General features: G+C 53.7%; 1 protein-coding gene across 1 annotated transcript in view; it reads left to right on the top strand.

Annotated features, from left to right (window-relative positions):
- The window catches only part of RALY (RALY heterogeneous nuclear ribonucleoprotein), a 131,665-nt gene extending 120,671 nt beyond the window's left edge, over positions 1–10,994 (top strand). The window contains exons 5-10 of the mRNA XM_062009232.1: positions 2,859–2,906; positions 3,695–3,855; positions 5,037–5,150; positions 5,636–5,781; positions 8,981–9,029; positions 9,288–10,994. Coding sequence (XP_061865216.1) covers positions 2,859–2,906; positions 3,695–3,855; positions 5,037–5,150; positions 5,636–5,781; positions 8,981–9,025 — 514 coding nt within the window. The 3' untranslated portion in view covers positions 9,026–9,029; positions 9,288–10,994. The remainder of the gene's footprint in view (positions 1–2,858; positions 2,907–3,694; positions 3,856–5,036; positions 5,151–5,635; positions 5,782–8,980; positions 9,030–9,287) is intronic.
- The last annotated feature ends 3,737 nt before the right edge of the window (positions 10,995–14,731 follow it).

Raw genomic sequence — 14,731 nt, forward strand, 5'->3', positions numbered from 1 at the left:
TTGTTCTACTTGCAGTCAGTCCTTGAGCCACAGAGAGGTGCCACTGTCTTCTCTTGCTTGTGGCTACAGAGAACATTGTCTCCATGCCAGAAGCAGTTCACCACAGCCTGTCAGGATTGACAAACATTATAAAATTGCAGCACTGTTATTTAAGTTGCATCTAAAAGGGAAAAAAGGGGAGGGAGCCTGACAGTGTAGTAATCCAGTAAGCCAGTTCTGGTAATCCAAACAGACTGGTGGGCTGAGGGAAGCTTGGAGATTTGATGTATTTCCAGCTTACCAATCACAAAAATCTCCATGAAAATACATGTCCTTGTTCCACACTGCCCATCTCCACAGCCATACAGACAGGCTGGTTACATTGCAGCAGGAGCTGGTGTGTTAGGAATTGCCTCTCCCCTTCAGTTCAGAAAAGCACCCAAGGACATCAGTACAGGTCATGGGGTGGTTGGGACAGAGGCTGCCAGGATATCCATCTCATGTGCACCCAGCAGAAGTGTTGTCTGCAAGGCAGATCTGAAGAAGAGGATGCCAAAGCTGAAAAGATGTTGAAATTCATCTATGCTGACACTGTCAGCAAAATGGCTTTTTTCATCATGCAGCTGAACTCTGAAGGCTTCTGGTGATAAGAGCCTCCATGGTTACAGCTCCCAGCTCTGGCTGCTCAGGGACAAAACCAGCTTTACAAAACCCCTCCTCCTTGGCCACTTGGCACTGTGGGGTGGTGGCAGCAGACCCCAACACAGGCAGTGGGTGCCAATGGTGTCTTCTCATCCTTAACCCCCTGTGCCACCTGTCTTTGGCCTCAGAGGAGTTCCAGTGTCTCTGATATCCAGACTGTGCTTCGGGCTCCCCCAAGGCATCGGCTGAGACTCCACTTGCTGCCACAGGCTTCTGGGGAACACAAGGAGCATCCATGGAGCTTGGAAAAAACCCATTTAAGAAACCAGACAGTGACTGAAACTAACCATTGGGTTGGTTGGACAGGCATCCTGGGTCCAGCCTGCAATTTCTGGTCCACCCCGTGCTTCCTGGGCAGCCACATGTTCTTTTGTCACTTCTTGTCTAAGATGCAGGACACCACATTTACTCTCAGCTACGTACTTGAGTGCTCATTCTTCCCTCTCCCCATGCCCCAGTTTCTCCTGGCTCAGAGTCCATCCTTCTCATCACTCTTTCATTCTTCCCATGAGATATTTCTGTTTTTAATAAGCCACTTCAAACAGTCCCAGGATGCAGGACAGGCTCTTGGCTTTCAAGGTGCTGCAATAACCATTCTCTTTGTTCAAAGCAGAGAGGAGGGAACATCAGCACAATTTCTGATTTAAGCAGCATTAATGCAGTGAGTGACACATGAGGGAACCAGATGCTGTTTAGTTGTGGTGCTGGTGTGTTCAGCAGCCTTGTCCTTCCCCACTGCTGAGCAGACAGCACCAGAGTGGGTCTTGTCCCTGAAGAGCTAGGATTGTCTACTGTGATCTCCTGGTTTGTGTTTCCTTGTGAAAAACCAGCTGCAGGAAGACAGAAAGAGACAGAAGGCATGTTACTGGGTCTGCAGGGAATGAGAAAGCTTTGTTCCAGCTTTGGGTTAAAATGGAGTTTCAAGCTTAAGAAAACAAGATGTGGGCAGCATCTCGCTGGGAGGAGAGAGCTTTAAACGTTTTCAGTAGCAGAGATTTTAAAGTCATGAATATCCACTTCTTCCTGACTTCTCCCCCAACAATTATATATGGTATGAAAAAAAAAGAACTGGACAAGGGTTAGAATGACAGAGTCATTATGTTTGGAAAAGACCTTTAAGATCATCAAGCTCAACCCCTCACCTCACACTGCCAGGCCCATCACCAAGCTAAACCATGTCCCTCAGCACCTCAGCTCTGTGTCCTTTGAATATACCCAGAGATGGGGACTCCCCCACCTCCCTGAGCAGCCCATTCCAATGCTTAACAACCTTCTCAGTGAAAAAGTTCTTCCTAAGGTCCAATCTAAACCTGCCCTGGTGCAACTCCCCATTTCCTCGTGTCCTGTCATTCATTACTGGAGAGCAAACACCAGCCCCCAGCTCCCGGCAGCCTCCTGTCAGGGAGTGTCAGAGAGTGCTCTTGGCTCCCCTCAGCCTCCTCTTCTCCAGGCTCTCACCCCCATCCCTCAGCCCCTCCCCAGCTCCCTTGTGCTCCAGCCCCTTCCCCAGCTCTGTGCCTGGCTCTGGCCACGCTGCAGCCCCTCAGTGTCCCTGTGGCAGTGAGTGAGGGGCCCAGCACTGAGCACAGCCCTGGAGCTGCAGCCTCCCCAGGGCCCAGCACAGGGGGTACAGGTTACAGCAGGTCAGTGCCCTCCTGAGCCAGGCACAGGCTGCTGTACAAAAGGCAGGAGAGAGGCATATAGTGATGCTCAACATGAGTTCAGCTGATGCTTTTCAGACAGAAGCCACTGGCTCTGCTGTCAGCCCCTCTGCCTGGTGGGGGTTGGGAGTGGTCCCCCTCCCCAGGCCCAGCCATTGCCTCAGCAGACACCCCCACAGTGTGCTTGCAGACACTTCTCCCCACCCCAGCACGTAGGTTTTACTCCACATGTATATATTCTTGCTCCCCCTCAGGAGAGCTGGGTTATCACTGCTGCCAGCATCACCTTGTCCTTGCACTCAGCCCCCCAGATCTCTGTCCCAGGCTCAACTCACCTCCCTGCAGATTTCATGACCAGCAGATGAGCGTGTGTGCCCTGCCAGGTGGAAGGGCAGGGGCTCCCCTGTGGAGGAGGAATAAATAAAGGGCCTGGGAGGCTCAGCAGGTGGTGAGGGGGTAATAATAATAAATCAGCAGCACCAATTAACCCCTACTATCCTGACTCTGTCTCTGCAGCGGCTATGACTTCGATTATGACTATTACAGAGACGACTTCTATGACAGGTGAGCAGAGGGACATCAGCCACATGGGGTTTTCTGTGGGGCAGGGTCTTCCCTGCAGCATAGCTCCTGCCTGGGCAGTAAGGTGGGGTGCAGGGTGCTCCGGCAGTGGGGCCCTATGGCCAGGCTGTGCCCCAGCTCACTGCCAGCACAGCTGTGCCCCCAGTCACAGGGCTGGGGGTGCTGCAGGGCCACTTCAGAGAACCACAGAGTCGTTATGGTTGGAAAAGACCTTTAAGCTCATCAAGGCCAGCACCTCAGCTCTGTGTCTTTTGAATACCTCCAGGGATGGGGACTCCCCCACCTCCCTGGGCAGCCTGTGCCAATGGTTGACAACCCTCTGGGTGAAAAGGTTGTTTCTAATGTCCAATCTAAACCTCCCCTGGGGCAACTTGAACCTATTTCCTCGTGTCTTGTCATTCATTACTGGAGAGAAGAGACCGATCCCCAGCTCCCTGCAGCCTCCTGTCAGGGAGTGTCAGAGAGGGCTCCTGTCTGCCCTCAGCCTCCTCTTCTCCAGGCTCAACACCCCCATTCCCTCAGCCCCTCCCCAGCCCCTTGTGCTCCAGCCCCTTCCCCAGCTCTGTGCCCGGCTCTGGCCACGCTGCAGCCCCTCAGTGTCCCTGTGGCAGTGAGTGAGGGGCCCAGCACTGACACAGCCCTGGAGCTGCAGCCTCCCCAGGGCCCAGCACAGGGGACAGTCCCTGCCCTGCTCCTGCTGCCACCCCAGTGCTGATCCCAGCCAGGGTGCCCTTGGCCTTCTTCAGCCCCCATCCTCCCCCCTGCTCCAGGCTGTTCGAGTACCGGGGCCGAGTGTCGCCGGTGCCGCGGGTGGTGCCCGTGAAGCGGCCGCGCGTCACCATTCCCCTGGTGCGGCGTGTGAAGGCCTCGCTGCCCGTCAAGCTCTTCGCCAGGTCGGCCGCCATCGCCAACAGCTCGGCCAAGCTGAAGCGTGAGTATGTGTGTGGGCTGCAGCGGCACGGCCTGGATGCTGCTGTGCACGTGAGCCTCCCACCCCCGGGTGTTCACCACAGGATCAGGTGCTCCCTGGGAAAACCTCAACAATCCTAAAACCATCTGGAGGCAAAAGCCTTCCAGAGGCCCCCAGGCTGTGAATGCAGCTGGGGAAGGCACAAGCCACAGAATCCCGGCATGGTGGGAGTGGGAAGGGCCCTGCAGAGCTCATCCAGCCCAGCCCCCTGCTAAAGCAGGTTCCCCTGGCTCAGGGGGCACAGGAACGTGTCCAGGTGGGGTTGGAAACCTCCTGAGAAGGAGCCTCCACACCCTCCCTGGGCAGCCTGGGCCAGGGCTCCCTCACCTCAGCACCAAAGGAGTTTCTCCTCCTGTTCCAGTGGAACTTCTTGTGTTCCAGCTTTTTTCCACTAGCCTGTGTGACAACAGAAGGAATGTCACCCCATCCTCCTGACAAACACCTTTTACATCTGTGTAAGTGTTGATGAGACTCCCCCTCAGCCTTCTCCAGGCTGAACAGCCCCAGGGCTGCAGCCTTTCCTCCTCACACACGTTCCATCCCCTCAGCATCTTGGTGTCCCTGCACTGGCCTCTCTCCAGCAGTTCCCTGTCTCTCTTGAACTGGGGAGCCCAGAACTGGACACAGAACTCCAGATGAGGCCTCAGCAGGGCAGAGCAAAGGAGGAGCAGAACTTCCCTCCACCAGCTGCCCACACTCTTCTGAATGCAAGTCCAACCTAAGCGTGCCAAGGCCTCGTGTCAGCCTCCACAACATGACTGCACAGCAGCCACACAAGCTTTTTTGGGTGCATACAACCACCTGCAGACCCCCAGCTGTCAGTGCCAGTGCCCTCAGAGGCAGCTGGGCAGCTAGGGCTTGAGGGGTAGAGCACAGCCTCCCCTCACTTGCACAGGGCCCTGGAAGCTGTGTGGATGCCCCACATACCACACACCATGGCTCCTTGGGTAGGCCATGCAGCAAGGTGTGAGCATCCCCACAGCTGACCCCAGGGATTCCAGGAGGATGCTTCTAGTGGGGGAGTTCTGGTTGATTCCTTAAGCTGCCCAGCAAGGTGACATGGGCCAGGCAGAGGGGTGAGGCAGGCACTTCAGGTGCTCTGCCAGGCACTAAATGGCTTTTTTTCCCTTCCTTTCTCCAAGTGAAGTGCAGCGAGCTGCAGACAATCAAAACGGAGCTGACGCAGATCAAATCCAACATCGACGCTCTCCTGGGGCGCCTGGAGCAGATCGCTGAGGAGCAGAAGCTGTCCTCAGGTCAGTGGGGCCGGGCCAGTGCCTTGGGGCCGGGCTGGGGATGGGCACAGCACAGGGAAGGGCTCTGCAGAGCTGCCCTGAGCATCCTCCAGCACAGAGCATCCTCCAGGCTCTGCCAAGCCCTGGGTTCCAGGGTAGAATCACAGGCCAAAACTAAATGTCAGGATTCCCTGAGGTATGGGATTGAGTTTTAAACGATGACTGGGATGGGGTTTTTTCTTCTGTCACATAGTTTGTATCTTTTTTTGTTGCTTTTTTTGTCCTATTATTCCATTCCTAGTCTGTATTCTACATTGTGCCTCCCACACCCACTCTGGAGGGACACACAGCAATGACCTGCTCTGCCCTCTCCAGGGTTGCAGACAAAATAAAGCCTAGATCCAGTATTTACCTACCAAGTGAATTTAGGAGACCGCTGGATTCATGTCCCCAGGCTGGGGACATTGCTTCCCCTGACCCTGGTGCCTTGGCTCTCGCTCTCACAGAGGTCAGGAAGAAGGCAGATGGCAGCAAAAGCGAAATCTCCCAGGAAGATACAGCATCAGAGGCAGAGGCCAACACGGAGGAGCCGCTGAATGGGGACGAGGGTGAGGAAGAAGGTCTCGCACGGGATGAGTGTGAAGATGAACTGGTAAGAGAGTTTGGGTAATGGATCCTTCCAGCTGAAGGAGTTCAGTAATAGACCACAGTTTTTACTGGAACTTAATAAATGCCCAGGAAAAAAAATAGCTTTTCCTTCCTCAAAAGAAGTTGTTGTATTTAAACCCCAACAGCTCATTGCTTCAAACTGTTCTGCTGCTTGCAGAAGCCTTGATCTAGCAAACACCTCCAGGAGAGGCTGAAGAGACACGATGGGCTCTTGAAATCTGGACCACATTTATCTTTGGTTCCACAACTGATGGTTGAAACAGGTTGCTCTGTAATGGGCTGAAACATATGGCAAAGATGGGCTGTGTGATGCTGACTGCACTTCCCTAAGGACAGGCATTTGCAGGGGCCTTTGGTCTGGACAGACAACAAATGACCAGACAGCTGGTTGTCAGGTCTGAACTGCTGTGCATGAAGCTGGACAGCCATGGCAAGGGCTGCAGCATGGCTGTCCTGGTGTTGTGCACACATCAGCCCCAGTGGTGTCCTGCCCCAAAGACAGTCACTCCCAGGGAACCCAGTGAGCAACTTCTGTGCCTAAAAGCACCCAGATGGGAGCCCTGCTCTTGGGCACTGAGGGTAAGGGTAATGCAGGGTACTGCCATTTATCCCAAATCAAGACTCCTCTAAGAATAAGATCAGCTGCAGATCCAAGCAAAGGGCAGCTGGGTGCTGGGGGCGGGGGGGACAGCCCTGCTTGCTGCCTCTTCCTGGGAAGCTGGGCTGGCTCCCATAGAGCCTTTGGGCACATCAGGGCAGCCTCTGGGCTTGTGCTGAGTGTCCCCTGCAACAGTCCCACTCCTTCCCCCCTCCAACACTGGTGGCAGCAGAATCACAGAAGAAGTGAGGATGAAGCTCAGCATCCTTCTCTTCTTCCTCACCCCCTCAGCACATTGCTCATGCACAGCACTCTTCCCATGGCCAGAAAGCTCCTCTAACTCAGAACACTTCCCAGTTCCTTTGTACCCTTCTACTCTGCCCTACCTTAGTCCTGATCTAAGGGGTCTGAATGGGGCCTTTCAGTTCAGTTTCTGGGGCCTCACAGCTCAAGTCTGTGACTCCTGGTAAATCTAAGAGATGATTAATTGGAGGCATCATAACAGACACCACAAGGAAGAAAGGCACAAGCTGTCCCCCATCTCTGTATCAGTGAGGGTAAGGAAGACCAGGTTTGAATTCCAAGGGAAACATGGTAGAAATGAAGGGGAAACTTGCTGACACTGATGATAACAAAGCAGCACACAGCCTGTCAACAAAAAATGTGGAGTCTCTGCAGTTAGAGGGATAAGCAGAGTGGGCAGACATCTGCAGGCAATGACTTAAGAAGAGCTGGTCTTCAGTACAAGTAGATACAGAAGAAGGCTGGGGGCTTCTCACAGAGGTGGCAGGTGGGTAAGATCCAGTTGGACTTGGGTTGAGATCCCACCTATAGCCTGTAGACACCCATGGGATGTCTCCTGGGACTGGCAGGCCTGAGCATCCCTGTTTGTAGGGGAGTTCACTGAAATAGAGCTCACGTGGAAATATGGCAAAGCAGAGGAGTGCTTCACAGGGCTGTCAGCCCCAGCTGGGTCAGGGGGAGCATTTCAGACCCCAAGGGAGTCAGGCACACCATTTCCATTGAAATTCAATGGGAGCTGGGCAAACACTCCCTTCAGCCCCACTTCCAGTGCAAAACTGGCTGTCCTGGCTTTGTGCACAAATCTCTGTGTGGCCTTGGTGAAGTTTCCAGTGCCACCTGGGGAAATCAAGTCCAAAATACACACTGCAGCCCCCAAGGGGAAGGATGAAGAGGTCCCACTGCCAGCATGGGTTTGTGCCTTTTTCAGAGCAGGTGGGCAGGAAAGGAGCTCTGCAGAGGAAGAATAAGGTAAGTAATGCTTCATTCCCACAAGCTCTGTCAGTAGGCTCAGGGACCTGGGAGGCCAGAAGACAGACCAAGACAGTGAAAACCAAGAAGACTAAAAAAGCAGCATTGAGTACCCTGGCCTTTTCCATTTGTGTTGTCACTGGGTCCCTTGGGCCCCTGCCCCATTGAGCAGTGAGCTTACACTTCCCTTAGCCTTCCCCTTGCTGCTACTGTACCTACAGATGCTCTTCTGACTCCACCACTGCACACTGGTACAAGGGTCTGTGATCAGGAGGCTTCCTGCAGCCATCCTGAGGAGGCTTTGTATCAGCTGGTCTGTAGCAGATGCCTGTGGTGATGTCACCCATGTTGGTCCATCCCCTGATCCTCACCCACAAGCCCTCAGCTGACTCATCATCCGTTCCAAGGCAAATCCTCTTCATCTAGGCTATTCCTTTGCCCAGGGCACACACCACCTCACCTGGCTTTCCTGCAGAGCCTGTTCCCAGGGCACTGCCTGCTCTGTAATTGCAGAGGAGCCTTTGTTCTGTTGCTAGAAGTCACAGGCCTCCAGACATCCCTCACCTGAGAGTCTCCCTCCACAGCTTGTCTGAGTGTAGTCTCCAGCTGTCCCTTCTTCCTGCATTGCAGTCCTCAGGCTTTTCCCCTGCAAGGTCTCTGCAAAGACCCTGTTGGCCTCCCTGATTGTAAAAACCTGTTTATCTCCTCCCATGTCCTGTAAAGCAACCTGCTGCTAACAAGGTGGGACCTTTCAGATTACCTGGCATCCCCTGCAGACACCTCCTGGAGCACAGGAATGCCTGTTGCCTGGTGCTGCTATTTCTGAGGCCAGAGTTAGTTCTCACAGTGCCACAGCAAGGCATAAACTGTGCAGGCACAGCCAATAAAGTTTGTGAAAGTGCTGAGCAAGGATGGCAGCTGGTGCCACAAGCTCAAGACCTTCCCTGGGACGTGCCCTCTGGAGCTGCTGACTCCAGTATCCCACATCAGACACCTGGCTTCCCATGAGGGAACGTGGCCTTCACTTCCTTCCAGACCCTTTGAGCTTCAGCAGGAGCAAGACTTCAAAATCCAAGAGGGAACCACACACTGCAGGTCTGTTTGGCAGAGCCCTTCCAGCAAAAGGACCCAGAGGAAATGTTTGCTCTTGCCTGGGGCTGTCTGCCAGCAGCACAGCCCCAGTACTACACTGAGCATCCCAGCTCCCACAGATGGAACCAGCTGGTCCCTGCAGGAGAGGTGTCACAGGGACTCAGGCAGGGCAGGAGGGACATGTGGTGATTCACTGTTTCTGGTTCCCTTTTCCCTCCAGGAGAACAGCCATTACACAGATGTGGAGGAAGCCAGACTACAGTAACCAGGTACAGCTCACACACTGCTTTTGGAGGCTGATTCTGAGCAAAAGCTTTCATTCCATGCATCTTGGGGTGGAGGATTGCTGCTTCAGAAGATGCTCTTTCCCAGTGATTCCCTGTGTCTTCCTAGCACTGAGCCTGGCTGCTCAGCTGGGTCACTGATCAGCCCCTCACTCCCTTTCCTAAATCACAAATCTTTGAGGTTCAAGGAAAATTATGCACCTTTTCTCCCCCCCTGCCCCTTTCCTTCTTCTCTCCTTGCAGCCTATTCAGAACAGCAGCAAGCAACAGTGTGAGGAAAACACGAGGCTAAACCCTGCCCTGGCACGCTGAGCAAGACAAGCTGAATCCAAGTGCTGCTGTCATCTCTACCTGGCATTCAAAAGGCCCAACATCTTCCATCCATCTGTAAAGCAAAGACAAAGAAAACTCATCATCCCAGTGAACCCCCACTCCCCTGTGCAATGGATTGGGAGCTCTGCAGGCAGCAGAGGCAGGAGCCAAACCCCAAACCATCCGGAACTGTCACTGACTGGAACACAGGAGCGTCAGCACGAGTCACAGATGTGGGTCTGGAGGAGAGGAGGGACAACTATGCCTAACCCAATAAAGACATTTTCTTCCTGTGCTAGGTGAGAGCCAGAGCATTTGCTAACTGGGGGAAAAGTACTGTCTCAGTTTGGACAATTTGTGTTCTCTCTCTCATGTTGAGGGTGTGGGGTGAGCTCTCCTCCCAGAACCGCCACCTCCTGGCCCGTCTCTTGCCCCACGAGCTGCCGTGTGCACACGGTCACTTCCAGCTGGACAGGAGTCGGTGCTGCTGCACGTGCTGGGCTCTTTGCAGCTGCTGGAAGAAAGGGAAAGGAAGCAGCCTGCAAGAAAGCAAGTGTTCCCATGCAAGAGAAACAAAACACATCATCTGCAGCGCTTTGGTCTCCTCGTTCTCCACTGGGAAACCACTCTGTGCAAGTCTCTGCAGCGTGTGTGGATCAGACCCTTTTCTTGGGCTGGCTGCTGCCTGGCAGGGATGGAAATCCACCCACTTCTGCCAGACACGTCAGCTCCTTCCCCAGGGTGCTCCCATCTCCTGCCCCAGCCTCGCTGAGCCTTCACGTGGCCCCGGCCCAGCCCTGGCCCGCTGCAGTGCTGCTCCAAGGGCTCTGCTCTGGGGGAGCACCCCCAGCACCGTGCATGTGGGCCTGCAAGCACCTGCCCTGCCTACCCACACCCCAGCTGCCCGTGCCCCGTGCCGCAGCCGGCGAGCAGAGGGCTGCAGCAGCCAGCATGCGGCTTGTCCTGGGAAGCCCCTCACGCCGCAGCACCCGAGGGGTGTCTCAGCCTTTCTCTTCTTGTTCCTTCCTCCTTCCTGGGTTTATCCAGCCTGTCTGAGTTCAGAGGCAGATGGGACTGAAACTCACGCAGCACTTTATTCAGATCAGACGTGTCCTGCCCACCTTCCCTCTTCCCTTCCGAAACACACACACACATCAGTGCTTTGAATCCAGAATGGTGTCCACACCTTCTCCCTGGTCAAACCCTCCCACCAAATGCCTGGCCCCCACCCAGCTCATGGAGTGCTCTGAGAGGGGACTCCTGCTTTCTGCTCCAGCACTCAAAGCCACACCTCTTCTACCACATCTCTCTTTGAAGGGTGAAGGGGAAAACAGGTCCCCAGGGGCAATGCCTCCCTCCCCCAAGGGCCATCCTGGAGCAAGCATGGCTCTTGAAGCACAATGTTTTATTTGCATCTCTTAGTTTCAAGTGATTCATGAGGGACTGAAGGGATCACCGTGCTTTCCCCTCCCCTTGTCCGGTTCCTGTACAATTTACCCACTGTGTTGTACTGAGCCGTTGTAGAGCTGTTTTCTAGGCTTTGAGGGATGAGCTGCAGTTTTTGCTATGAACTGACTGTGAGGCTGATGTTTGGGAGAAAGGTGACCTTGTACATACGATCCTGTATAATAAAAGAAAGAAATCTAACTTGGGTTTGCTCTCTTCCCTGTCTCCCACACACATGTGCACACACACTTCTTTCCTCTATTTCAGACAAGTCAGTTGTCTTTCCCTTTCTAAGCTTCAGCTCTGCCCACTTGATGAAGATGAGCAAGGCACAAATCCAGGCCTTTAATCTCTGGACTTTGCACTGGTCCAGCCTGTGACAGACTGGAGAAATGAGGCTGCTGTTTCAGGTTGCACAAGCCAACAATGCTCATAACTGCACCTTAAGCTCTACATCTTCTCCAACCCCTTCCTCAGCAGAGCAAAGCTCACACCCTGTTGCCAGCTGTGCATGTGCTCACTGGAGTAATCATCCAAACCCTGGCACGTTTGGCACCTGAGCTATGTCTGGAGGGCACCAGTGACCACATGGGAAGGAACCAGCTGCTGCCAATGCCTTCAATGCCTTTTGAAGTTCCCAGCTCTAGAAGGCTGCCTGCTGAGCCTGGCCTGAGCCTTAACCCAGGGCTGGAGGGCAGAGCTGGCCATTGCATCTGTTGAGGTTCAGGGTGAGTGTGGGGATGCTGGAGCATCCAGCTGTCAGTCCATCCTGCCATCAGCCAGCAGTTCATTTCAAGGTGAGGAAAGCGTTGTCAGATGAATGGCTGCATGTCTTTATGGCTGGGAAGGAGGAAAGCAAGGGGGTAATAAGAACACAAAAGCAAGTTAAAGTGTTTGGCTGTTGAGGTGACCAAAATCAACCCAACCTTAGGTCCATTGAGCACAGTAGCTGGGCTCTGAGAGCAGCCACAGCCTCTGCCTTGGGGGAGGGCAGAGCACTTCCCTGCTCCACAGCCAGCCCCAGCTCCTGCCTGGCAGCCACATGCTCAGCCTGGGGCCAGGCACCTGCAGCACCCAGCACCTCAGCAGCTCTGGGCCATTACAGCCTAGAGCTGGTTTGGTCTCCTTAATTATGCTGGGAGGAGAGTGAGGGACTTTGGGAGCTCCTCTGCAGGCCCCTGGATGCTAATTAGGTGCTGCTGGCTGTAGATCAGGCCTCAACAAAATGACTTCAGGAGGTTTTGTGTTCATTGAGTTCTGTATGTGAAAATCTTTGCAAGAAGAGGTGAGGAGACAACAATGGGGTGAGAAAGGGAACACACAGCACCCCTTTCACCCCTTAAGGCCATAAAGCACTGCCCAGGGACAGCGAGGGAAGGCATGTGGGCAGGGGCAGCCAGGCCCAAGAGATTTAAGGACTCCAGAGTGTTTTCAGTGAGCACACAGTGCAGACAAAGCCACCAGTGCTATCTGTGTGCACCTGCTCCCAGTCAGCTCCCGTTCCCCAACTCCTCTACCCTCATGAGACACGGTGTGGGGAGCTGAGTGCTCAGAGCACAACACAGAGCTTCGACCACAGCCCAGCCATCCTCACCCTGTCCCAGCCCAAACCAGCTCTGCTGTCACAGGGGAACAGACCACAGTGGAGAGCAGAAGCCCCATTGCTGGGCTTGTCTTGGTTGACAGGAAGATGTGTGGTTCTCCCCAAGGCGTGTCAAATACTCCTGGCACAGAAAGATCTGTCAGATCTCACGAGCTATTGAATGAATATAAAGGGGGTCCAACCCTACACACACCCAACCTCCTCTTTGCTGATCCAGTGTCCCCATGGAACTGCTCCCTGTACACTGCTGCTGCCCTGCAGGGATGTGTGCAGAGGAGGGTTGGGTCAATCCATTCTCCCCAGCATTTCCCCCAGGCCAACAGCTAACTCAACTCTGTGCATTAGGAAGAAAAATGACCCACATAAACTGAGCAACTCAACTGAACATAGGCAGAGTTTTGTAAACTGCAGAAAAATGCCTTAGCTAAAGCCTTTCTCCACCACCCACAAGGGCAAGATCTCATTCCTGGGTGTCCTGGACCTCGCTTGGCTTCTCACATTTGCTGTGCTGCTTGTTGCTGTCCCCTCTGCAACAGCAGCGTGGGCTCTGTTGGAATCAAAACCAAAGCTCTCAGTCCCTACTGCCTTGCCTGCACCTCTGCAAAGGCAACATGAGATGAATGAGGTTGCCAACACACTTTGGGCTTAAATTTTCTGCTCTGGTTGGGAACTGCCAACATGTAGGAAGTTCTGGTGGTCTGCTTTTTCAGATGTAGCCTCAGCAGTCATTAGAGCAACAGAGCAGAGTTACTCCTGTCCCAAATCCTCCTCTTCTGTGCTTCTGATCATGGAAGGACAATCTGTCACGCCAAGACACCTGTAATCCTGCATTCAGATTGAGGAAGGAGATGCAAGAAAAGCCCCCACTGACTTTAGTAAATCCTGTTAACTTTAATGAGCATCACAGTCAAAGCTGATGCAGTTGCTTTGCAAATACTCCAGTTAACTGCAGCTGTACTGGGTCCCACTCTTCAGGGACTTTATAAAAGCCAGCTGCTGCCTCTGTGAAAGCTGTCACATCCCTCCTGCATTGTTCTCCCATTGTTTGCAGGACATTTAATTCCCCCTTTTCCCCTTTCTCAAGAAAGCTGTGGAAGCGTTTGGAGATATGACCACGAACCCGAAGGGCTCCTGGTGGAGTCTGTCCATCCTCTGCCAGGAAAACACACCCAAGACTTAGACTTACATGAGGGTGGTCTGATGACCTTAAAGATCATCAAGTTCCAGCTCCCCTGCCATAGGCAAAGACATCCTCCAGCACACCAGGCTGCCCCAAGCCCCACCCAATCAAAAGGAGAAAATTGATGACTTTGTTTTGGGCACTGCTTTAGCTCCAGTACTGCTCATGGTAAAGCTTCTGCCCATTTTCTGTCTCCCCTCAGCCTCATCTCCAGGCTGAACACCCCCATTCCCTCAGCTGCTCCCCATCAGACTTGCTCTCTAAAGCACTGAAGATGTCTCTGCTTATTGCAGGGGGAAAGGTCCCAAACTGTTTTGATTCTGTGACGACACACTGACAGGCAGTGCTGGTTTGCCTCTCCCACAGCTCTGCCTTTTGAAAGCATCCTTTTGCTGGCTGAGGTCACACGTAGCAGAGCCACAGAGGTGACCTGGCACCTCTCCTGGTGACTGCATCCATAGTGGAGAGAGCTCAAGGGCTCCAGCCCACTGTGTTTGAGCACCTCTGCTACTCCTGTTCCAACTCTCACATGGAGAAGCATCTGCTGGGCTGACACTGCTGTGGGGCACAGCCCCATCCCCTGCAGGAGCCCATCCCACAGGGAGGTGGATGGGAAGGGACCTTAGCTCAGGGTCTAGAGTTTAAACAACCATGAGGCTGGTGCCTAACATGGTGCAACCCCCATCACTGTTCCAGCACCACTGGGGCAACTGTTCTCACCTACCCTCTGCTGGGTGCTGTGCTACCAGCTACCTTCCTACCATCCTTCTTCAGTGCCTGCTCCCCAGGATGCAGCCTGGGGGATCTGTCCCTCACAACACTTCCCTCCCTGGGCAGAAGATTCCCTGCAGATGTAGGACATCAACAAGACAGTCAGCTGCAAATAACTCAAACACTAATCTAAACCCTTCTCTGCTGGGGAGTGCAAAGGGTCAGGGAAACACTGAAGTGCTCATCAGCCTCTGCCTTCAGCTGGAAAACTCAGTTTTGACTGAGTGTTCAGGGAATTTCCTGCACTGCTCCAAGTTCCCTCTAAAAGCAGAGGCATTGCAAATGCCTCCCACCTCAGTCTTGGTTTGGTTAGGTTCTGTTTTTTACAGATCAGGAAACCTGGTCACGAGACAAAAGGCTTACCTGGTACTACAC

The sequence above is a fragment of the Colius striatus genome, chromosome 16 (genome assembly GCF_028858725.1).
Source record: "Colius striatus isolate bColStr4 chromosome 16, bColStr4.1.hap1, whole genome shotgun sequence".
Taxonomy (NCBI): domain Eukaryota; kingdom Metazoa; phylum Chordata; class Aves; order Coliiformes; family Coliidae; genus Colius; species Colius striatus.